The sequence below is a fragment of the Dermacentor variabilis genome, unplaced genomic scaffold, assembly GCF_050947875.1.
Source record: "Dermacentor variabilis isolate Ectoservices unplaced genomic scaffold, ASM5094787v1 scaffold_17, whole genome shotgun sequence".
Taxonomy (NCBI): Eukaryota; Metazoa; Arthropoda; class Arachnida; order Ixodida; family Ixodidae; genus Dermacentor; species Dermacentor variabilis.
In genome coordinates, this window is record NW_027460335.1 from 4,518,986 (window position 1) to 4,543,548 (window position 24,563).

The 24,563-nt window shown below is 44.8% G+C and overlaps 1 protein-coding gene across 5 annotated transcripts in view; it reads left to right on the top strand.

Annotated features, from left to right (window-relative positions):
* LOC142568142 (uncharacterized) overlaps positions 1-11,927 on the top strand; it is a 322,514-nt gene extending 310,587 nt beyond the window's left edge. For all 5 annotated transcript variants that reach the window (XM_075678214.1, XM_075678212.1, XM_075678213.1 and 2 more), the window contains 5 exons: positions 88-159; positions 1,072-1,268; positions 3,220-3,338; positions 6,098-6,280; positions 7,259-11,927. In XM_075678214.1, coding sequence (XP_075534329.1) covers positions 88-159; positions 1,072-1,268; positions 3,220-3,338; positions 6,098-6,280; positions 7,259-7,357 — 670 coding nt within the window. In that variant the 3' untranslated portion in view covers positions 7,358-11,927. The remainder of the gene's footprint in view (positions 1-87; positions 160-1,071; positions 1,269-3,219; positions 3,339-6,097; positions 6,281-7,258) is intronic.
* The last annotated feature ends 12,636 nt before the right edge of the window (positions 11,928-24,563 follow it).

Genomic DNA, 24,563 nt, shown 5'->3' on the forward strand with positions numbered 1-24,563 from the left:
CCGGGTGTTCCCACTTGGCAACTCAGTCGCTAGCGCCTCGGAATGGGGCTCGCGTCTAATCCCCATGCTCTTGATTGGTGCTTGCAGCCCGTACATAATAGGAACCATGAACCAGACCACCTGCTCGACAACAAACCTGCAGCTGCACCACAACTTCAGGTATGCACCATGCCTCTGCATTATGGTCGGGGAAGAATGGCGGCGAGAATTCTTTTTTTTCTGCATGTACGAGATTGTGATGATTTGGTGGAGACTGAACAGTTTATTGGACAGCAGTACTAAGTGAATAATTGACATGAATTAACATAAGCACCCAACGAAAGAAGAAAAGATAGAGAAAGACCCATTGGGTTTAATTAATTTTCCTCCGAAAACACGAATGGCATTTACTGGTTTCGGCCAGTTCAGTATGGTTTAAATTGAGTATATTCAGACATAAACCAGTGCACATAAACTGCTGCTGCAATAGCTGTGATGTGTTGCTCTGTCTCTCAGTGTGGTCCATCTATACATTTTGCACCCATTTATCCACGCAATAATTAATAACCTATTTTTATCACATAATTTTAGGAACTGTAAACTAAAGTAAATATGAAACAGGGAAGAAAACAATCTGCCACATAGATTCCCAGGAGGGCCTGCCTAAACGCCAACTGCAATGAAATTTCAAATTGGCTAAATTGATTATAAAGGAGTTGTATATAAATACTGAATCAAACTTGATAACGCTGCAGGTAAAAATGTAAAATATTTGAAATTTCATTTTACATTACATTTTTCAAAATATGTCATGTGAAATATTTTAAGAAGCATGTTCTGTATCTGTGCCATTTGAAAGTAGGCTTTTTATGTGCCTAAAAATTTTCGTTGTGGTCGGCCTTTAAGGCACAGTTGTTGGATGAGCTGAGGCTGGTATATAGAGGCATGTGAGGATCTTCCTGAATGGCGTTCTTCTACGATTCTTTGTTGAGCCTCCTAGGCAGCATGTGTAGTAGTTCAACCGGCCCAGATTTGTGCACCCATAATGCCAACGAGCTGCAACCCTCGCGTATCTCTCCCACGCTGCGTCAGGTGGGTCCTGTGTGCCAACCACATGGAACCGGTGAAGGGCTTCCTGGGGCGCTTCCTTCGGCGGCGCCTGGTCGAGGAGGAGGTCGGCACGGGCCTGCGGCTGGCAGAGCTCGGCAAGGTGGTGGACTGGATGCCTCGCATCTGGCACCAGCTGAACCAGTTCCTAGAGACGCACAGCTCGTCGGATGTCACCATTGGTGAGCGCTTTTATTACTGACAGCCATCACTAGCTCTTGCCCTGCTTGAAATAATGTAAGGTGATGTAGGATGAAGGAGGAAAGCAGTTGTAGCTGAAGTTTGCCGCCAATGGGAACAGGTGCGGTGATGTCATGCCACTCACACAAATTAGTTGCAGCTGATCACTAAGTCATTGTAAGGTCATCATAAGGTAATGATATTTATGGGGTCGCCATAACACGAGTCCCTCCTAAATTCATCATGAGCTTACTGTGGAATACATGAAGATACACAAGGGATTGATGACATGCTGCAACAACCTCTTTTACTGCACTATGAAGTCAGACAGTATTGGAGCCATTTTTTTTGTTATTAACAGTTTTGTATAACCCCCTCCATTTTTTTTCCAGGAGAGAAAAGAAGTTGTTTGACAGAAAAATCTGCGGTTCTGTTAAGGCTAGCAGAGTGGAATAAGTAGTGATACTGAAGACTCGAAGTGTTGACGAAGGTAGCAGTTTGTGAAAGTGTGGTGCCAGAAAAGTGCCCTCATTGCATCTTTTGAATGAATGGAATGCAGGTGTAAGTAAATAAAAGCTTTATAAAAGCTGTTTTTAGCAAATGGCAAGAAATATGAAACATAGCATCAATTGGATAAATCATCTGCAGTATGTTATTGTAGTGCGCTGAATTTAACATAGACGCAAAATGTACAATTCCATGAACCAGACCATGACCCACTGGCTGGATTTCAGCCATGTAGACTTTACAGTTTATTGCAGTTTTAAGCATGCAGCAACCTTAAAGAGACACTATAGGCAAATATTAAGTCAGACTAAAGTGATAGAGTAGTACTTCTGAACTTCTAATGCATCAGTATTATTAAGAACAGAGCGTTAAAAAGTGACAAATTTAGATAAATGTATAACACGATTTGAGACTAATGGCACATTCTAGTAGCAGCCCGATGATGTCTTAGCTCCTCATTATAATTTTCTGATCGGTACTCAGTGACTGACGTGAAAAAGGTTGCATGACATTATAAAAATGGGAGAAAATGCTACTTGTCCACGTCTGTTCGATTCTCGTAAAAAAGAGCTCATTAATGTTGCTCTTAATGATGTGGCTAGTTGTTAAAAGACTTGGTTTTCGCTTAGTCATGCGCTGCCCATACTCCCATGTTTTAGTAGTTTTTGTATCCCTTATGCTGCGCTTGTTTGCTGGCTTGCACAGCTCGTACTAAAGAGGCAACCACATGCATGCAAAAAATATGTAACATCGGCTGTAGGGTGCCGTATTACTCACCAGCAGCAGTAAAGAACAACGATGACGTGTGTAGCTTCACAACTCCTTTCTGGTTGTGGGCGACTTGAAATGTGCTGAAGGGATGTGAACCTTTCAGATGCAGTTTTATCCTAAACTAAGTGTTTTGTTGGCACAAAAAATGCACTGCGGGGTTTCTGGAATGGCATGTTAATTGTCCAAGTTGACATTTCCCCCTTTGGTGTCCCTTTATTTGCTATGTTTTTTGTGTCATGCAACGAAGCAGTCGCTTCATAAAAGACGTAGAACTGGTGCTTTACTTGACTAAACACCCAGAAAAATTCTCTTTTGACCTGGTTGTCACTACTTCAGTCCTCGCAGCACAGAGTTCAGTTGCTTCACTCCGTTCAGCCTTAGGTAAGTAATGAGATGACTGTAGGGCAAGAAATGTATGTAATCTTTCATGTGGCTGGACACCTCCTAAATCAGCATCTCTCTGAAAGCAAGATTACTTGACCTGGCATGGTGTTTTAAGTCAGAAGCTTCTGGATGATGCTTCCACTTTATTGAATGATGAAAATGGCTGTCAAACATTTTTGACACAGGGACTAAACAACTTGCTTTGTTTACTAACTTGAGTGACTAAGGTTAATTTTTCCATCTTCGGGACTCTCGATATGACATAACCATGCAACTTCTTTTTTCTCTTAGGACCTCGGTTGTTCCTTGCATGTCCTATGGATGTGGCAGGCTCTCAGGTGTGGTTCACTGACCTCTGGAATTACAGCATCGTGCCGTACCTCCTTGAAGCAGTTCGTGAGGGCCTTCAGGTAGCCATCTTTGCTTTAATTTGCACTGAAATACATGGTGGTCTTGTTCTGTTCTGGTTTATATAGTGGAACGTCCTTAAACAGATCAAATATCAATTTATAAAACATAACGCTTTTTGTATATTGTATCAAACATTAATTTGTTCTTAAACATAGGAAAAGGAATGTGCAGAGAGAAAATGTTAAGAAAGTTTGTTGCTTATTGTGCATGCAATGATATTTATAAGTCTGTTTACCTGGAAACCTTCTAAAGGAATGATTAAAGTGGACATCTCCTGGTTGGCTTACCCAATGTGGCTGGTGGACCGTTTGCAGGCAGATGCCAGTAATCGTGGTAACAGCATCATTTGCAGCAAGATTTGAATATCGAAAAAGAAAAATTGAGTATCAAATTTTATAATCGAAGAGTTTTATTTGAGATAGGCACATTTGATTTGTAGTTGCTCATCCCTCATTTGTTTACAAGAAAAAGAGGGGGAAAGATCTATTGTTTGCAAATTGGGGAGTTTTACCCAAATGAATTGTCTTATGGCGAATTTGTCAGATCACACTGGTGCACGCCAGGGTGCCCCAATGTGCCACGTAATATAACCATCACCACCCCGGTGCGATTTGCCAAATTTGCCATTATATCCTGGGCTGTTTCACTGCTGACTACGAGATAGTGGGTTCAATTTCTGGCTGCGACGGCTATGACGTTTTCCACACTGGCGTTTGAATGTGAAAGTTAAGAAGGAAAGCTTGGCTGCCATTTTCTTTCTTCACGGGTGAGCTTCTGCGGCCGAGGAAATGCGTGGAGAGTTTTGAAGCAGTAGTCTGCAATATGTAGTCTGACTTAATACAGTCAAATCTTAATACAAGAAACATGGGTATAATGAATCAGCTCACGTTATGAAGTAAATCTAAAATATTTCTTGCCAATATTGGCATGTAGCAATTGTGTGCCTGTAACAAATATTGGATATAACAAATGTTTTCTTGGTGGTGTTAGATGCTATTTGGTGTAACAATGTTTTACTGTATTTCTCTTTGACATTGATCAGATGTTGGCTACTATGGTTTAGTAACATAACGATAGTCCAGCAGCAATTTACTGCTGTTAAACTGACCCACTTTAACAAGTGGGAAGGGGGAGCGTGTGCTATACAACACCAGTCTCCACTTTGCCGCAGCTTACTAAGTACTTCTCACGAGAGGTGGTGCTTGGACAGTAGTGGTGTAATAAAATGACACTCGATGCAATAGCCTGGGAAAACAGTGACGATTCTTTTATGCCGAAGAGATTCAGACAGCTGTTAATGTTTTTTGACAGCTGCGGTGCCAGTAATTGTCGGTGCAGGATGAAACACAGTATAACAACAGGAGTTACTACCATACCATTTCAGTTGCATGCACAGCTTTCAACAGATTAATCAGAGAGGCAATATCAGAATGCATGCGATATGCCACTCCAGCAGTGGGCTTCGGTCTCAGCAGATTAAGCGGAGGTGGTAGAATCGATGGCACCACGCTATTTTGCCTGTGCGGCACTTTTCTGCAGGTTGAGTTGAAGTACTACAAGGGGTTCGGTGCCAGTAGGAAGGTGGTATCATACCGTTTGAGCCATGTGTTCATGTGTCAGCAGGTTGAGTGGTGATGGTACTGGAGTGGGGAGATGGTATCACACAAATTAAAGTGTGAATAGGGATGCCTACGTTTTTCAGCATGTTGAAGAAACGTGGTACAAAACTTGAGCATAGCACCAGCACGGCATCAGCTGAATCTTTGCGTTACAGCAAAGTAACTTCGAGCAACGTTATGTGGTGGTTTTTCCCTGCATGTGAAACCATCATGTCTGTGGGAGCCCAGCTGCACTGAGGTGGTTAGTTGCCTTTGAAGAAACACTGACGTGACATTTTTGACCTGCCATTTTATTTCCCTGAATGAAAGTCTAAACCATCCAAAGCACTGAAAAATACTGACAAAAATCAGGATGCCCTAAATTATTTACTCTAATACTTGTTTCTGTGAACAAGTTTTGGTTTCAGTACTTTGGAGGTGGATGCGTCATGACAACATCAAGCACTGGATCATTCCATTCCTTCAATCGCTACTGCAGCAGTTATACGCATGCATAGCCAAGAAGGAGAACTACAGTACTCTTGTTAATTTTTTTCATGAGCAACAGCATCATACCTAGCCTTACTGCTATAAAATGGCAGCAAATTTCACTTCATGCCATGACATCACAATAACGTCAATTTATTTATTTACAGTACCCTCGGAGTAAAGGGACTACGTAGAAAATGGTAAAATACACACAAAAAAGCACTGTATAAATACCAGTTAAAGACAACATCAGCTTGCTAATTACATTTCACAATCAACACTTTTGGAATGAACATGTAAATAATTGCAGCTAATACGTACATTGTTTTCGAGCGCCGGGCTTAAAGTAATAACAAAATACATTGTAAAACAGCATGGTTCAAAGAGTAGATGTGGTCAAATAAAGCAGGTCCAGTGTTTCAAGACCAACTATAGTACGAGATTAGAATTTCAGAGGTCTTTTTACTGGCAATAAGAATACAGTTTTTACAACCTCAGAAATATATGCCAGTACTTCTTTAATCCCACTAGGCTTTCCCAGGTGCCAGGCTTTCAGCAGTCTGGAAGTGTATCTTCTCATACTATAACTGCTTGGAGCAAGCCCGCTGAGTATATGGATATATGGCGAGAGCGTTCGAAGTGAAAGTTTTCTCCCGTTGTTTTGTTTCAAGCTCTATGGACGGCGGGCAGCATGGGAAGACCCAGCTGAATGGGTTCTGGAGACCTATCCATGGCCGGGACCAGTTTGTGAAGCTCCACAGCTACTGAGGCTACGGCCAGAAGACGTCGGATACGACCCGAGCGCGGGCCCAAAGGTCGTGCCGGACCAGCCTGACTCGGACGCAGATCCCCTGGTGGGTTCCTGAAATATATTTTACTGAGTTTCTTGGTTCGAAATCGGCTTTGTTGCAAAGCCCGCAAGCTCCTTGCTTTGGCGTTGGTAGGACTGTTTAAAAAAAGATGGTTAAAGAGCAGCTGCGACCAGATTTAGCACCCAATGTAAAAAGTATGGATTCAGATTTTGCAAGTACGGAGCAGCCACTGTGCAAAATTATACTTTGCAGATATGAGTGAATGCTCTAAAAAATCTTGCAAGTTATATGTTTTGTTTGTAATGAAACAAATGAAATGCTGCAACACCGTTTGCCAGAAATGATGCAGAACATGAAACATTGACATGATGGCTCTTTGCACCTTGGCGTGGCCTCTGAGATGGGGCAGCACTCGTGGCATGCCGGAGATCCCAGAGGCCTTGTTCCGGCACAGGCGTCATATCGTTAACCACGAGCTGTAAACATTGCCTGCGAAGCTGCTATTGAAAATCTCTTAAATGTCATAAAGAAATAATATGCTATATTTACCCATTCAAAATTTCATTGCAGTTGACCTTTATAAGTAAGTGAAGATAACCACAAATGTTCACAGGATTTGGCAGTATTTGTGAAAAAAGTTGAATTGACCTTGTCCCTGGGCATATAGCGTTAGATTTAATGTTTGCAGATGGCATAGCTGTTGCAACTTACACAGTGAAGTTCATTAATGCAACAATTGATATAATGAAATTTATTATTTTAGAAATACGACACTTTAGCAGAGTAAAGTTCTCATTTGTCATGGAACCAGTGTCTCATATTTGTTTGTGGCCTGCTGTACATATCATACTTAGGCAAATGTGTTATGTAGAAATACACAATGTGCCGGCAGATACAAAAGGGAACGTTGATGTCCTCCTCGAAGGAAATGGAGGAGACAGAAGAAATGTTTGCAGGTTTGCTGCCTGAAGAAAACGAACACGTACTTGAATGAGTGCATTCTCATTTGTGTCGTTACAGCTCAACATGCTGATGCGCCTTCAGGAAGCAGCCAGCTACTCAAGCCCACAAACCAATGATGCCGAGTCGGCGGACCTGGAAGCGACGGACACTTCCTAGCCTATTTCGCCCAATTCATAAGGAAGACAAGGAATCTGCACAGAAACTCCAGATCCTACAAGGTCACCAGGCCATCAAAACAAGCTGACGACTGATTCTCTGCTTGAGGATGGAATGCGCAAAACGTCTCAAAGTTTATCAAGATTTCCCAGAGTTTTGTACATTTTGTTTTTCTACATTCTTTTTTTTTTAGAAAGCTACGAACAAATAGCTGCTTTTATTGTTTCTCACTGAGAAGCAGCAACACTCCTAGGCCTAGTCTGTTTGAAAGAAAGAAAAATATTAAGGGATGGAAGAACTGCTTGTACATACGACCTGAATTTTTTGTAAATAAGAAAAAAATGCCTGCCTTTTAACAAGTTATGCGTCCCTATCCCACGAATGTTTTGTACAGAACAGAAGAGAACTGATGTGAAAATGCCAGAGTGTCACGCGAGATATTCTTGTACACGCCTCTTTTATACTATGGAAACACTTGACTTGAGGGCATGCTGGATTTGTATTGTCGAGGAGAGCAGCGTGGATGTCGCATTCTGAATGTGACAAAAGAAAAATTGAATGCAAGGTAAACTATAACAAACCTTACTTTGTTTTTTGCAAGTGTTGAAAGGTTGACCGGGAAAACAAGACACACCAAACTTAGCTTTTCTCTCTTTTAATGGAAGTGTGAGGCTATGTTTAAACGCCGCAAGTGCATGTGACAGTGAATAAAACCACATCATTAGTTTTTTTGTGTGGAGGCTTTCTTCTTACCTTTAAAGCACTGAAATTTCTTGATAAGCTCATGCTTTGTGTAAGTGGTTGTTGTAATCTATGTCACTATTTAAACTCACAACCTGATCAAATGAATGTTCCGGTGCATAGTTTCGGTGCTCTATTAGGCTGCAAAATTTTTTTAACCTGGGGCACAATGGCACCAAATATTGTAGTTTTTATTCAGTGATTGAACATTTTCACTAAATGTCATACGAGTCACTTCAAATGTTCTTCGCATGCTCACAGTTATGGTAAAATCTACAAAAATATGGAGGTCAGCTAAAAATGAATAAAATACTCGCTAGCTGTGTCTTGCAGTTGCTGTTAGCAACAGCCAATGTTACATTTTGTTGACTCTGAAGAGCACATTGCATGGCTTTCGTTGTTGCGAGATATCTCTACATTTTCTGAGCTTATGCAACTAAAGACATAATGGCACATACCGAGACAAATTTAATGTCTTCAGGTATTCAGGCGACAGGTACAATTCTCTAAAGTGAGATCATTTCGAGCGCTTATCTTAATCATTTCAAATGTCTGACAAAAGGAGACTACAAACTCCTTAATGAACCTCAGTGTGAAAAGGGTCACAACTTCAGACGGTGTTCACAAAATGGGGCAGGCAGCACACATAAGCTTTCTACTTCTACTAATTCTCTGTATTCATCTTCGCTATGTTTGCTTTTCATCTCTAGTAAAATTTCTCCTCACAACACATCGTTCTGAAAACATTTGAGTGGTCATAATCATAAGGGTTAGAGTGAGAGAAGGAAACGAGAAACGTGCTTTCATACAGTTGCATCCGTGGCAGATGAAGTTTGTAGTTGCACCCATATAAGTTATGGTCCACCTTCAGTTCTTTGGAGTCCATTGTGTACAATTGGCGGCAAGCAAAGACTGAACAGGAGACTGCAAGTCACAATATAAAGAAATCGGAAGATGGTGCTCGAGTGTTGCGATATGCTGGTGCGGTTTCCTTGAACGTCATTTTACGACAACATCGATCCCCAGTGGAGAAAACCAATATGGCACCTTTATTTCATTTTTGTGCACTTGAATTGTTGCATTCGTGCTTCCTTTAGAGCCAAGTATAGGCTATTCATCAAGAGTACAAGTGTGCGTGTTGCATAGCTGCCTTGTTAATGCCTCCTACAGTACCGTCTGCTCTTATGGGAAACACCTTGCTAGTATTCAGCCCGATATATCTTCCAACAGTTTTCTAGAGTAAGTGAAAAAAAAAGACTAATATGTTACATCATGCGAAAGCTAATAAGGCCTGCTAGCCTTCATTTAATATTTAAGATGCCATGAGTACTTGATAAGGTGTTTCCTATATGAGTGGACAGCCGTGTATAGAGGCACGTCTTGTTTTGTGTGCACGAAGAGTGGTCAATTGCATATTCGCAGAACAATGAACAGTTGACTTAATTCCCTCTCGGATAATTCAGACCCTTGGCTCAATTCAACAAAATCAGAAGTTTTGGGTGGGTTCAGAATGTTTTCAGTTACTTTAATTGAAGTAGGTCAAAGAAGGATTTCGGTTTGTTGAAATGTCCAAGTGAGGAAGCTCAGCGTGGCCAGAAATTGTTGATGGATTTATAATGTATGAACAGTCAACGCCTACCCGAACTTGATATTGAAATTGCTGTATTTGTTGAGAGGTTGCCGAATGTGAAATGATGCCAGTCATACGTCTTAACTTTGGTTATACCATGTTTTGAGAGCTCTACCTCGTTTCATCTTTTAGCGAATTTCGAGTTTTCTATTAGTTGAGCGCAGCAAGGCATGAAATTGTCACACATAGATTTGTGTGCATAAGGTCTCGTTAATTTCGTTGCAGGCGACGTTTTATTTTTTGCAATTCCAACGTGTGACAACTCTGAACAGGATTGTGGTCATTAAGGAGTTTGAATTATTGCAAGTCATCTGTATGGCAAAACCAGATCTGAGTTATGTATACTCGAAAATGATTACATGGCAGTCTGCGAATGGAAAACTGGTGCAAGAAAGTCAGAGCAGCTCCCTCAATTTGCAATCATTCGCATAATTTATTGCTTTATTGTGGACTTTGCAGATCTTCGACAACTAAGTGTTTAAAAAGTACATCTCAAATGTTTCATAATATTTTGTTTTTTTTGGCTTTTAGGTGTTATTTTACCATGAACAGTTAATTTTGTGCAACATTGCATGCCCAACTGCTTTATTTTTGGTAGCTTATCTTGTTTTGCCGACACACAGAAACTTGAGATGCATGCTGTTGCTTCTGCAGGATATCTTGCGATGGATTATCTTGATTGCAGAATGCGCTGACATGCACATGAGTTGCTGGAAGCAGGACTTCAGTTTTTTAATGAACCGTGCATTTTCATTACAATCAGTTACCAGCCGTGAGGCCAAAGAAAGCTAAATGTCGAAGCCATGTGTGTGCTTGTGTACGCGCACAGATTCATGCTGTGAGTATACTATGCCCAATGTGACATGGTTAGGTGTTTGAAAAGGCATGTTTTGCATCAGTCAGTGGAGCTATCTTTTTCAGCATGGGTTTTTCTTGCATAGCATCATTTCAAAAAGTTCTTAGTCATAATGGCCAAAAGTAACCGTTATTTCATCAGGACATCAGTACTTGCAGTGAATTTCAATTCACTATTATACAGCGTTCAGTGGTTGTCAATCATTGTTCAGTGAAACCTTTTCTGTATAGCACGATGTATCAGTGATTTCATTGTTTTCGTTCATCTCGTTAACTTATCGAAGATTGCTGCTGCATTGAAATAATTTACACTATCATTTCGTCCGCCTGCCCAAACATCTTGTCTGATATGTTACCTGCGATGACTGAAAGAAGAAATTTATTAAGAATATTTTGTGCTTGTGAGACTGTTTTCATTTAGAGATCATTCCAAACTAAGGAGCTGTGTTCTTCGTGTTTTTGTTGATATTTCACATATACTGTTCTAAGTGCCGCACGAAAAACTTGCATGGAGTTAACACCACACTTTAGAACATACATATGCCGTGAAGTATGCAGTGTAGGCAAGGTATTGCAGAAAAAGAATTGTTTTACAGAAGTTTGTAAATCACGAACACAGGTGAAAATTACTGTCGCACAATTGAAAGACCACCACAATCATTTGGCATTCAGTGAAGTCAATCACAGTGCTATCTGAACAAATATGTGCTTGCTTCTAGGTTATCACTAAGCAAATAGGTTCAGGCATAGACCCTAGGTCACATTATTGAATGACTACTCTGCCTATGGAACATTACATTGCTGCAAGCCAACTGGTGTGAAATTTTACACAATGGCTTAGAATGAGGCTAGCACGAAATAGCAGCTGAATGGGATCCATTTTACAGTGCTTATTGTGGTTAACATGTAATTTGATCTGGTAACATGTGTCAAAATAAAACATCACCGCATGTCAATATATTGTCTTCTACTCTAAGACAGCCGTTTATTTCAAGGAAAAGAAGAAAAAGAAACATGCATCCAACGTAAAGCAGAAAAAAGTCTTGCAATAAGCAGCGTGAGGTTCCTGTCCTAAGCGCAGAATGCTTGTTCGCCGTGATTGTAGTGTTGCCTGCACGAAAGCTGTTCCTTTGCCTCTTTAGTATCCACATTGAAGGGAGAACTTTGTTCCTCAGCTTGTCGACCCTGTCATCCCTGTGCCTGTTTTGAAAACTGTGGCAGCAGCCGTCTAAAATCAAGAGTGTCATTGTGCCCCTTAAGAAAATAACTGTCGCTCTGTCAGGAAAAGTATGGAAGAGAGATGTGTGAAGATAATGCGATTAAAGCATTTTTCTTTATATTGAATTTGACTATTGCTTCTTTGATGATTGCAAGCACGATGCAAAGAATGCTGATGTTCAGATTGCTTTTCTGCATTGGGCATTACTTATTTGTCGGCACTTGCCAATGCCGTGCATAGGTTGTTACGGCTGCCACCGATTGGTACCGTGACAGAGTTTCAGGGACCTTCAACAGCGTCTGCTTGGAGCGCGAACCAGGTTGACCATCGGAGAGGGTTCGGTAGGGAAGACGAGATGATGTAAAAACAAATAATGGAAGTTTAATGCATCGTTACGGGTGAGCAGTGCATGCACTCCGAGACAAAAAGTACAGAAACATTTGGCATGTGTGCTCCTACACGCAAGGGCAGAGAAGATCTGTTCGGGGTGTCTCGCTGTCCTTCTTATGCCCTACACCATCCGGGTGACCTCATTCTCTCTTGCTCCCTGGTAGAGGGCCTTGTCAACACACTGGTCAGCTCACGCAGAGGAATACGGAGAACAACCACTTCCTGGCAATCCACATAGAGGAATACGGAGAAATACCCCCGCACTGGTGTAGAGCTGGGGAGCGTAGGTACCGTCGAGTACACACACTGGTCCACCCACACAAAAGAATTCGGAGTGCAACCACTCCCTTGCCATAGAGGTGGTGAACGTAGGACAAAGAAGAGTCGGATTAGCACTGGCACATAATCCTGTTGCACACACTCGACAGACAAGACTTTTCATGTTGGCAAGCGTGATGATTAGGCACGTCGTATCTCAGGCGCTTGGCATCTGTTCCATTCATCGCCGCACACAGTGAACCGTAACAAGGTATAGTTTCTGAACCCTGTGATATCATTGAGGTCCAGGCTGGCACTGCCTCAGTATAACTAATGCCTGCTCTGGATATAATATGGGAATACAAGTGTTCTGCCCTGAGACCACTAAATGAAGGAGAAGCGCCGAGACAAAAGAACAGTGCAGCGAAGAGCACAAAAGATGAGGCGACATGAAAATGTCTCTGGCGGAACTGCTGGACAGTTTGTTGTGGCATGGTATAAACATGCTGTGCATAGTGACATCAGGGTATGTCATTATGGTTAGGATAATTACTGTATACGTGCAAAAGCGAAGTGAGAAGTATGCCAATCTGAGTGACCAATGCATCAAAGTCAGAGAAGCTACATAAGCGAGTTGTCACATCCTTCGAAATTACCATAGGCGTCTGTTTGCTGGCTGTTCTTATCATCACCAACGCTCTGGTCAAATAGCCACTTCGAGGCTCCCATGCAGACTGTGTTGCTGGCTGCTCTTCACCATCGCAGCCATACAAAATCTCAGCTGACCTCCAATGTGGAGCCAGTAATACACTATGCGAGAAACAAAACATCACCAATTGCATGCAAAAATAACCTCCGGCAGAACAAATCTCACGATGAATTTCGATCGACGTTAATGCGATTAGCATTGAAGCAATGTAGCGACACACCGTATATCGCTGCTGCAGAGACGCGTCACGTATGACGTGTGCATGCAGCAGGGTTTCTCTGTCGCATTTCCCTCTGGAAACGCCACGCCATCTAGCGGTGCTGCTGGGAAGTCAGCGGGTGGCGCACCTTTAAATATAGATTCAGGTATATACATACCTCGCGTCATATACATTGTCTGAATGTATATGACGCGGGCTTGATTCCGCCCTGCACTGGAAACATGTTAAACAATTTTTTTGTGGTTGTAGAAATGTGGCACACATTTGCACTGGCACATACCCAGAGACCCAAGACTGCTGGTTTTGAACCGGGTTCCCTCAGGACAGCAGCCCATTAGACTATATGGATTACGTATATATAGTGACCCAAGGTGGCGGGAAAACGGATAGAGACACAGACGGACTGAGAGACAGGCAGCAAATAAACACTAGTAAATGCGTGAAGTATGTACCCTAAGAGTGCTAATCACATTAAGGAACCATGCGAGGAAAGCGTCTATTAGTGTAGGCCAGGTAACCTTTATGTTATAATCATTGATCATCGCTTTTAAAAGCAAGCTATCGGGACCCCAATGCAGGTTGCATTGCTGATTGATACCGAGCATGCTGCCTCACCCCAGCTGTCACTGCTGCATGAAAAGTGCGAAACTGCTTTGCTGTAAATTGCAGCTGGTGCACCGACTTGGAGGCACGGCGGGTATTGTGACACTACCGAAATTGAATGTCGGTGCTAAATATTCAAGTGCCATTGCCAAAATCAAAATTGATAACATATACATACAGACTCGCGAGCTAGAGTATAAAAGCTGTAACTTGTAATTTTGATTCGGTGGCAACAATATTACAATATTATTTCGCTTGAGAAAAAGTTCCCGTACTCTATACCCAGTTAGCGACATCCTGATGTACCATCTTATGATGCAGAATAGGAACCACTGCCACTGAAAAAGCGCGCGCAACTGAAGGCAGTGCGCCATGATTGAACCTACCGAATAAAAACACTTCGTCCCTAGGACATCCTAATCATGTTCCAATGGCCATGCACCGTTTCGGAAACAAATAGGACATTCCCCGGAAGTCCAGTTTCAGATATCCTACCATGGACGCCCCGAATATATCAGTCATGGACCTGTTTCAAATATCCTACCACGAATGTCCCAGGAATATCGTATACGGACCTTTATCGGCGTACACGTGACTATTCATCCTTCAAAAGGCTTTGTCCTCGAGCTTCTTGGTATGAGTATTTTTCTCGCGTGGTCGAGTTACAAGTTATCATGCCTGCAGTTGGTGTGTATGTCGTACTTTGCGAATTTCCTCCCGCAATTTGCTTTGAAAATTTCAGTTTCGTGAGCCACTTGTGCTCGGCGGAAGGTCTAGAAGAATGAAGAGCATAATGCACTTCCGCATTCGTGCGTGATCGCATAACATGTGAACGCAATGTACCTGTTTTTGACACGTAGGCCCTCTGGCCGTTGCATCTGTCAGCATGTTCTGCAAACATAGTAGCTACACATTTTAGCAAGCACTGTGCGAACGGACCTGGCATATGCCCATAAAGTACAGGCAGCATGTCGCCATGATGTCCCATGCGGACGTCCTTCATACGATATGTCCTGCGGACGTCCCCCACACGATCATTTGGCTACACAGGACACGACAAGTGTGGCCAAACGATCGCGTAAGGGACGTCCGCAGTACGTATGCGACACATCCCAATGATATCCATGTCCTGGGAGTGGATCTCGATAGGATATTCATAGGACGTTAGTGTTGTCAATAGGTAGGTGACATACGCACTTCAGGGAGAACGCAGACGCCACCTCAATAAGACGTTCTGACAGCGATTGAGGGACTTGTGGGCTACAGTTGAAGCGAAAAAATCTGTGGACGCCATTTGGCGTGTTGTAAAGCGACTGCGCAAGCCAGCTCAGCAGACGAATGCATTTATTGTGCCCTCACTACATGAATGTTCTTCTATTAAAAAAAGTGCGAAATAGAACAGCGAGCTCTTGTCCTCTTCTCCGGCTTCAGTGGTCACGCCGGGCTCCCAGTGGCGTACCAACTGTTTCTCGAGTGGGGCGGAAAACTGCAAACCATCTGATCTCTCTCTCTCTCTACACACACACACACACACACACACACACACACACACACACACACACACACACACACACACACACACACACACACACACACACACACACACACACACACACACACACACACACACACACACATATATATAGTACGTTTGATTTTGCACCCACTTTCAAGTAATCTATATACTTAAAAACTATAAATAATTTATCATAATCTGTCCTTGGTGTCATGGCTTGTTGGATTCTAATGCTTGAAGGAAAGAGCGCTACGAAGACGCGGACTAAAAGAGGAACATGTACGACGGACAAGGCGCTACTTCCAACTACATGTGTTTTTGAAGAAACAGGCTTTTAAATAGATACAACCTAGAATGGCCCATAATGACATCCCGACCTCCCTATCTCATTAGAAATGCTATCTCTTTTTCGGTAAGCGTCACAAGTATGCAAAACCAACTCGCCCACATCAAGCTTCTGCTGGATTCTAATGATCGTGACTATTTATAGGTATTGCCAATTATTATTGCAATAAGTTAAAGAGCGTGGAAAAGCGTCTGTCAGTTATTTTTTTATATTTAACAGACATATACTTTATTATTAGTCACACATCGTAAACCGTGGGCGCCCGAGAAATTGTTTGCATTTTCATTCATTTCTTGAAACTATATAAAATCTGATGATGCAGGGACAAAAGTCAATTAGTGCCTGACAGAGGTCCCTGACCCCGCCCCGTGGCAGGAGCACAGTGCACACATAAAGTGCACATTTGGAACAGTTTTAATACACAATTTAATAGACACTTTACTGTATCGCTAGTTAAGGCAATAGTATTGCCGAGGCTACACACAAGAAAATATAATCAACGTGAATGACTAATAAGAAATAATAATTAATAAGAAAGAAAAATTAGCTTAAACTGTAATTTCGTTGGACTTTGTAGCCCAAAGTGCCCGCTTTCAAAAGTGGGGGAAGGGGCAAATGGCATACTCCCCCCCCCCTCCGCTTTTAACGGGGGGAGGTGCTGCCCCCAGGCAAGCAAGCCTATGCACGTTTCACACAAGTTTTCCTATTAGACTCCCTGGATCGGTTGCGGATATGTCATGGATCTTTCGTTTTATCTCGATAAACCCTCGGTGGCCTTGGCCGACGCGAAGAATCTTACGGTCACGATGAAATCAGCTACGAGGCTGTTGTGTATCTATTCTGTGACTGCCGTCTTCACCTTTCGTAAATGTAGACCTGATGAGCGTGTACACAGCAAGAGGCAAGTATAGGAAAGAAAACGAGACAGAACAAGCGCTGACTTCCAAATGACGATTTATTGGTAGGCACGTAGTATTTATACATGCGTACAAAGGACGTCCTGTCTCGTTTTCGTCCCGTACTTGCCTCGTGCGCTGTACACGCTCGTCATAGATATTCAACTAGCCCAGTCGGTCCCCTTACAATTTATAGCCATCTTTATTGGATGGGTGTTGAGGTCCCTGCTCCAAGACACTTGTCAAAATTACCCCCGCAACTGAGCCAGGTAAAAGCCAATACGCTTAGCTTTGTTTAGTTGCGTTAATAATGTTGGAAAACAAATGATTCACAAGGTGATGATTGTTTCCTAGAAGTAAGAAACATGGGCCCGCTGGAAATGAACTACCTTCGACAAAACTAGGTCCTCGCTCTGTTTTCCTCATAAAGCTGTTTGTAGGTATAACTGTTGCGTGTCTGATGTCACAATAAGGAAACAAAGTAGACGGGCCACCCGGAAACTGGACTCATCGCTCTGTGGCTTCCGCGCAATGTCCAGTACTCTAATCGAGACTTTACGGAGCACAACCAGCTCTTGGCTTGTTGAGCGGTGCTCTCGCTCCTACGTGCGCACGAGAGTTGGTCGCTAAAGTGAGCGGGACATAAACGTGTCCGATTCGTTCACTGGTTTCAGCACCAAAATATCAAATATGGCGAACGCACGAGCTGACAAGGACTCAAAACTGAGAGGGACGTTTATTTGCGACCGAAGGGGAGTCCAGAAAGAAACTTTATGCAAAAAACCATCGTCGATAATTGTCCTTGTAAGCAAATAGCCCGAACGAACGAGCGGGTGAGTGAGCGAGGCGACAGACCCGCTCTTCTTGCCGCCCATCCCTGAAACTCGGGAGCACTAGAGCACGAGCCCTTTCCCTCGCCTTGTCGGAGTTACTTCGTGGCAGTCGTGGGGAGCGGACGCATCTGCTTCTTGCTCTCCCTGGTGCGTCTATGTCAAGGCCAGCAGCGTTCCACGGAACGCTCGCTTGCGTGCGAGAATCGCATCGCCCTCGATGCGGCGGACGGCAGAGTAACGAACACTAGAGCGAACAAGCGGGCCAAAGTAGCTGTAAACATTGAAACGAGCGACAACCTCCCATCCTCCCGCTGGATAAGTGTCACTATTCAACGCAAAAAGAAAAAAAAATACTTTGAAGTTCTACCCTCATGACAAGCGTCACTCTGACCCAGTCCACTATCCTCTAAGCGGAAGAGGCAGCGGTCGCGTTAGCCATCACTCGGACAAATGCTGAGAACACGACCGCCGACGCTCAAGCGCCGCGCCGTACGTACACGGCCGGAAGAATCTTCAAGATTGCAATAGCCAGAATTCCCACCCCGCCCCCTCCCCCCTCAAAGAAACATATTAATTATCTGGACGCCTGCGCATGCTTTACTCCGCGGTAATCAAGCAGCCCATGCGTACACCCGGGATCTTGCGAACCGGGCACCTCTGGAGGAGGACGAGTGAGCAAAAACACCCTCTGATTACTGTCAATGACGTCACTAAACACTACATGCTGTCCCGACGCACAAATCCACCGGAAGCCGACACGCCTCTCGAAATAACAAGAAGTCATGTTCCGTAAACTACAAACAAACTTGTGCCCACACCCCCACAAGGCTACACGCCGTCCACCCCACGCTCTGCACTCCTCTTGTGCAGACACTGCAGCAAACTCTCTACACTATATCAAATAGTCCGGGAATGCCAGAATAACCCAGGCCTGAATCCAATACCCAGTCCAACCAACGAGCAGCGGGGGAGTGTGCTTTCCAGCTCTAGCCCGAATAGTCATATGGTTGATAGAAAGGGCGAATACGGTTGGTAGAACGAATCGAGTCCTGGACTAGGGACCCGCTCGCCAGCCAGCTCTTTTTCCATTTAATAAAGCTTTTCCTTCTCGTCCGCCTGCTCCTCTCCGCTGCTGGGCGGAATCGAACACGCGTCGTTATATTCCGTCAATTTTTGTCTGAATATATATTACCACTGCTCCACGCACGGACTTCTAGGCGGCGTCACTAGATGGCAAACCGTTCCCATAGGGTAGCGTGAGACAGAAGCCTCGCTGCACACACGCCTCATACATTACGCGTTTGAGCGGCGGAAATACAGTGCCTCGCTTGATTTCTTCAATGTAATCGTATTAACGCCGACATTCCTGGTCAGATTGGATTGCGCCAGAATTTTTTGTTAAATTGCAAGGGAATCAGTCAAGCTGTTAAGAGAATATTATCAGGAGGCAATGGACGTAAATGACAAATGCGTAAGGTATGCGGTGCTGTTGACATAATCACTGGCGGAATGTTCTTTTTTGGGGGAGAGGATGTCAGCAGAAAGCGCCCTGTTCCTCGTGCATTGGCCATCAGTGCCGAGCAGAAATTCTCGTGGCGTGGCAGCTGAAGAAGAAGTCATCATCGGTCAAGGACGGCGATGGACGCACCGTGCGCGGTGAGTGAGAATTCTGCACTCGAAACAGGTCATAGGACTATTAGGTATAAGCATAACCTGCTTGGGTTGATCTATTCGTATGTCGACACGCTAGTGGTGAGACGTCCTCTGAAACGACATGAAAATTTTCTAGGAACTGTCGTCGAATGCTCGGGCTTAAAAATGCGAAGCTACATCGGCCCTGGCTTGCACTTGGATGTGCACCCGTTCATGTATATAATATCGGAATATTATACTACTCTGTAGAAACTTTGTTCAGCTTGAAAGCGCGTTTTGCGGTTAAAGTGGCTGTTTCTGTATAACGCTTGTAGTTGATGGTTGTGGCACCGTGCGGGCAAATTCTCCAGAGTTTCTTTCTTTCCTTTTATTGCTGACTTTACCACAGTGTAAACAACCGCATCAGCGTCTCTACTATCACGGGCATATCGCGATGAATTATGTTTTAGGATGGATATAAATAAGGCTTGCGCGAGATGTGCGAACATTCGTAATGTCCACTGCAAATGAAGTAACCTTTCCGGTTCCAGAACAATATATCTATATTCGCACGTTGTTATGGCGTATAAATGCCATACAAAACAGTGCAAGGACGCATGAAATGATGCCCTTAATACATCTCGACGAATGTACGTTATACCTGTTACGCATGCCCTGAAGGAATAGGCTTCAGGAGGTTATGTTGCTGTGGGCTGATGATTGTCCATGTTTCACATCTCGCAGAGATATAATAAGTTATACCTCGTCGAAAGCTGCTTCCCTAGTTTTGTATTTTCGGCTATAGGTCTTATTTTCTTTCCTAGATAGACCTCCACATGCAGTTTTGACACTAAAGCGATGTGCTCTCTCCTTCCATTATTCAGGAGGGGCGAGGGTTAAAGGGCGGCGTCAATATGAGCGAATACCACCCATTCAATATACTAAGCAAGCTTTTTTGTTGTATTCGTAGCCAATTCGATAAGTTCACTATTCGGACATCCTATTCAACCACCATTAATACAGACAGTCTTCGAGCTTGCTCCCAAAAGCGCGACGTAGGCGAAGGCGATATACAGCTCTTGCGATTGATCAGGTTTTTTTTAAAAAATATTTTGTGACGTAACGTCTAGTTCGACACCTCGCTGGCGCGACGGACATTGTGTCAATCGCTCATCCGTTCAGCGCGCGCGAATGTGACATCGATCCTCGAAAGTGATCGACCAACAACATGGACCCACCGCCATGTCAGCGTAGACTGAGCTGCGCGCCGCAAGCGTCCATCTAACGACAGCTCCAGATTCCAGTCGAAATGAGCCGTGCATTCCCCGCCGCTAAGGATACTATGTGCTCCCGCCCACTGAGCGTTCTTAGAAAGCAGAGAGCTCAAGGTGGTACGTAGACGTACGGACTTTAAAGGGCGCCTCACCAGGTCTGGCCATTCTGAGCTGACAAGCGCAGAGCAAACAATGCGCGATAACTATCCTGCCTACAAGGTTAGGGGTTTTTAATTAATACTCAAAGCGCATGGTTTTTGATAATGAAAAGCCAATTGGAAAAATAAAAGTGTGGGCAAAGGTAACGCGTGTGTGTCCTAAGGCGTCTCATCGAGCTCAGAAGCCCTCGCGTCGGGCTTTTTAATGATGCGCCGCAGAAAGATGTGAAATTTCAAACCGAACGCCGTTTACCCTCCTCCTCGCGGAGGCCGCGCTCAAAGCCGGAGGATGACGTACACGTGCTAGCGCGCCTACGTACACGTACGTGTTTGTGCTGTGACGTCGCTAGGGGTGACACGTGACTTCAAGAATTATTCAAGGCAACATCTCTTATTTGTGTAATAGGACGCTTGAATACACGGACTAAAGCTTAGAGAAATAATAAAACACACAAACCGAATATCTGCGTGTTTTTATTTTACTTCGCGCCGCACCAAGAGAGATATACTTCCGTTTCGACTGTTTGTTCCCACGTCGTGCAGTCGCGCGCGCTGACACCGAAACTATGTTATTTTATGCAGTGTTTCCGCGCGGGATCATGCTCTATGGTCCGCTTGTGTCTTCTTCAGTATTCGTGTAGCCCTGATTTATACTGCTAGTCAGGCGTCCGCGTGCACAAAGCGCAAAATCGTGCGCTGCGCGAAACGAGGTAATCACAACAGCCCACGCGCGACGCCGTCAGCGGAAGTGCGCCCCGTCACAAAAAAGCGAGGAGAAAAAAAAATGAAGGCGGGACATATCGTCATGCGATCCTCGAGGTCTGGTATGGCAGAACGCAGGGAAGGAATCGCGCTTGTGGAGGCTAGACGGGGTCAGTGGAGAGAGAGTCTGCCTCGGCAGTGGCTCTCGCCTCCTGAAATCATGGGTTCGTGGCACTGAAATATTTCCATCTCGGCTATTAATGAACCAACCTTAAAAATTTTTGCGGCAGAATGATCCCTAGAGGACACGCAACAACGTCCAACGTATAACCGAAATTTGCTGTGTGGCCTGGTGAGGGACTCTTAAACGGAATATCACAGACGTAGACGGAAGAACTCTGGTGGTAATTATATTTTGACGCATTATTTAGTGACGCGTTAGAACCGCTTTACAGCGAATATGTTTTATTGCGGTTTTATTCCTATGGGAGGCTTATTGCGATAGCAATCATGGGCACTCCTGGCAAATTTCTGTCGTCGTCGTCGCCGCGATGTTCCGTACAAGGGCGCGACTACGCTTTTGCTCCTACAGCGGCTGCGCTTGGCGTGGTTGAACGTAGTGTTTGGATCGGACTGCTGGTACGATCTGTTGGGAACTCGGCGCTGACGCCCGTGGTTGTACCTGGGTCGCAAGCCCCAAGGGTAGCGTTGGCCTGGCGGCCTGGGGTACAACTGGAAGCATCCGAAGGTCCCGGCAAAGCATGAGTCGACTGGTAACAACGAAACAACTTGTTTATTTTAACATCGCAAAGAGTTGGCGGTCAGGTTTGACCGTAGTAGAGAGACGGGAGAGCACTTCACTCAACAGAAGAAATCGGAGCCCTCCTTTTTGGCGTCCGGGGGCAGCTGTTTTTATACTCTCGCAGTTGAGGGCAAGAAGGAACCCCTCAAAAGACGAGCACGTGAATGTACAATGGGCTAATGGTGACGCACACTGTCGTAGCGATGCCGTAGCACCATGTCGAGCACGATCTCGTAGCACCCTGTCGTGGCGCTGCCGGTCGGACACAATGACTGTAATGAGAGGATGGTCCCTGCTTTGGCATCGCCTGTTTCGGGCACAATGACTGGAACGAGATCCCTGCTTTGGCATCGCCTGTTTCGGGCACAATGACTGGAATGAGATCCCTGCTTTGGCATCGCCTGTTTCGGGCACAATGACTGGAATGCGAGGATGATCCCTAGGCGGTCGCATCGCCGCAGTCGCGCCTGGAAACACCTGGCGATGAGTGTTGCGGCGACGACGATCGGGCCAAAATGTCTGCCGCCCCGCCGCAGTCGCGCCGGCAAAACCACGTGTCGCAGGCGAAACGCAACAGACCGCCCCGCCGGGGGAAGGAGATCCCGATGGACAGGGGACTGCATCCGCTGTCCGGAGGGATGTCGCTCGATGATGCTCATAACCGAAGTCGGGCGTCCCTCGACGTTTCTTGAGCGCAGCGCACAGAGAAGGCCTCGTTCTCTTGTTCAGGTTCGCACGGGACACTGCAAAGTGACTTCGGGAGAGTTCACATTTTTGTTCTCGTTCCCGGCAAGCGTTAGAACTACGCTGAAACTCAACCGCTCAGTCAGCAAGCACGGCACAACCCTCACTAAGCCCTGCCAGGCTCTTTCCCCTTGTTATACCACTGCCTAGTTCCTTACAGTAGTCTAGCATCACTCAGAACGCGTCCACAAATTGAAAAATTACACTAGAAAGCATATCATCACTTTGAAACACTAAACAAAAGCAATATGTTAAAAAAAAATCCTGCCTCAGGAAGAAAAACATCAGTAACAAACAATTTTGAGGCTGATTCCTACGTTAGGGGCTTCGACTTAAGCCATCGGCGTTACCGTTGAGACTCCCCTTTTTGTAACGCACCTCAAAGGAATATTGTTGTAAAGCGAGGCTCCAGCGCAGGAGGCGGCCATTTTTGGGAGAGATGGTCTGCAGCCATTGGAGAGGGCAGTGATCCGTCTCAATGATAAACCTCGAGCCGGCTAGATAGCATGACAATTTCTGAACGGCCCACACGAGACACGCACACTCTTTCTCGGTGGCGCTATACGCCTGCTCACGACTGGTCAGCTTACGACTAGCATACAGGACGGGGTGTTCTACTTCTCCATTTTCCCGTTGGCACAGTACAACGCCCATGCCTCGCTCACTAGCATCGCACTGAACAATGAACCCTTTTGTATAGTCTGGCGATCGTAGCACAGGCTGGCTTGTTAGGGCACTCTTTAGGGCGCTAAAAGCTCTTTCCTTTGTCTCGTCCCAGACGACTGTTTGAGGCTCTGTTTTTCTTAGAGCATCCGTCAGGGGAGCCGCGATATCAGAGTACCTAGGGATGTACCTCTGATAGTAGCCGGCGACACCTAAGAACGACCGAATATCGGTCTTTGTGCGCGGTTGCGGAAAGTCTCGCACAGCGGCCACTTTTATTTCAGAGGGGCGGCGACGACCCTGACCAATCACGTGACCGAGGTAGACAACCTCGGCCTGTGCTATCTGGCACTTAGGAGCCTTGACTGTCAAGCCCGCTTCGCGCAGGCGGGTTAGCACTGCCCGCAAGTGTGCCATATGCTCAGACCAGGATGCGGAGAATATCGCTACGTCGTCTAGATACGGTAAAGCGAATTCTTGCTGTCCCCGCAACACTTTATCCATGAGACTTGAAAAACAGTATGGCGCGTTCTTCAAACCAAAACTCAACACTTTAGGACGGAATGTTCCCATTGGTGAAATGAACGCCGCATACCTACTAGCCTCTTCTGTAAGTGGAACCTGCCAATAACCCCTGACAAGATCTAGGGTGGAAATAAACTGAGCGCTACTAACTTTCTCAAGGCGCTCCTCGATGTTAGGGATCGGATAAATTTGATCCTTAGTGATGGAATTAAGCCTGCGGTAGTCGACGCAAGGACGAGGTTCCTTGCCCGGTACCTCAACTAAAATCAAAGGGGAGGTATAATCACTCTCACCTGCCTCAATAACACCGAGCTGTAGCATTTTCTTTACCTCAGCCTCCATAATATCGCTCTGGCGGGGTGACACCCGATACGCCTTGGATCGTACTGGCTCTGGGGAGGTAAGTTCTATATCATGAGTAAGTACAGAAGTCCTACCAGGCCTCTCAGAGAACAGACCTTGAAACTCTTGTAATAGCTGGTGTAGTTCG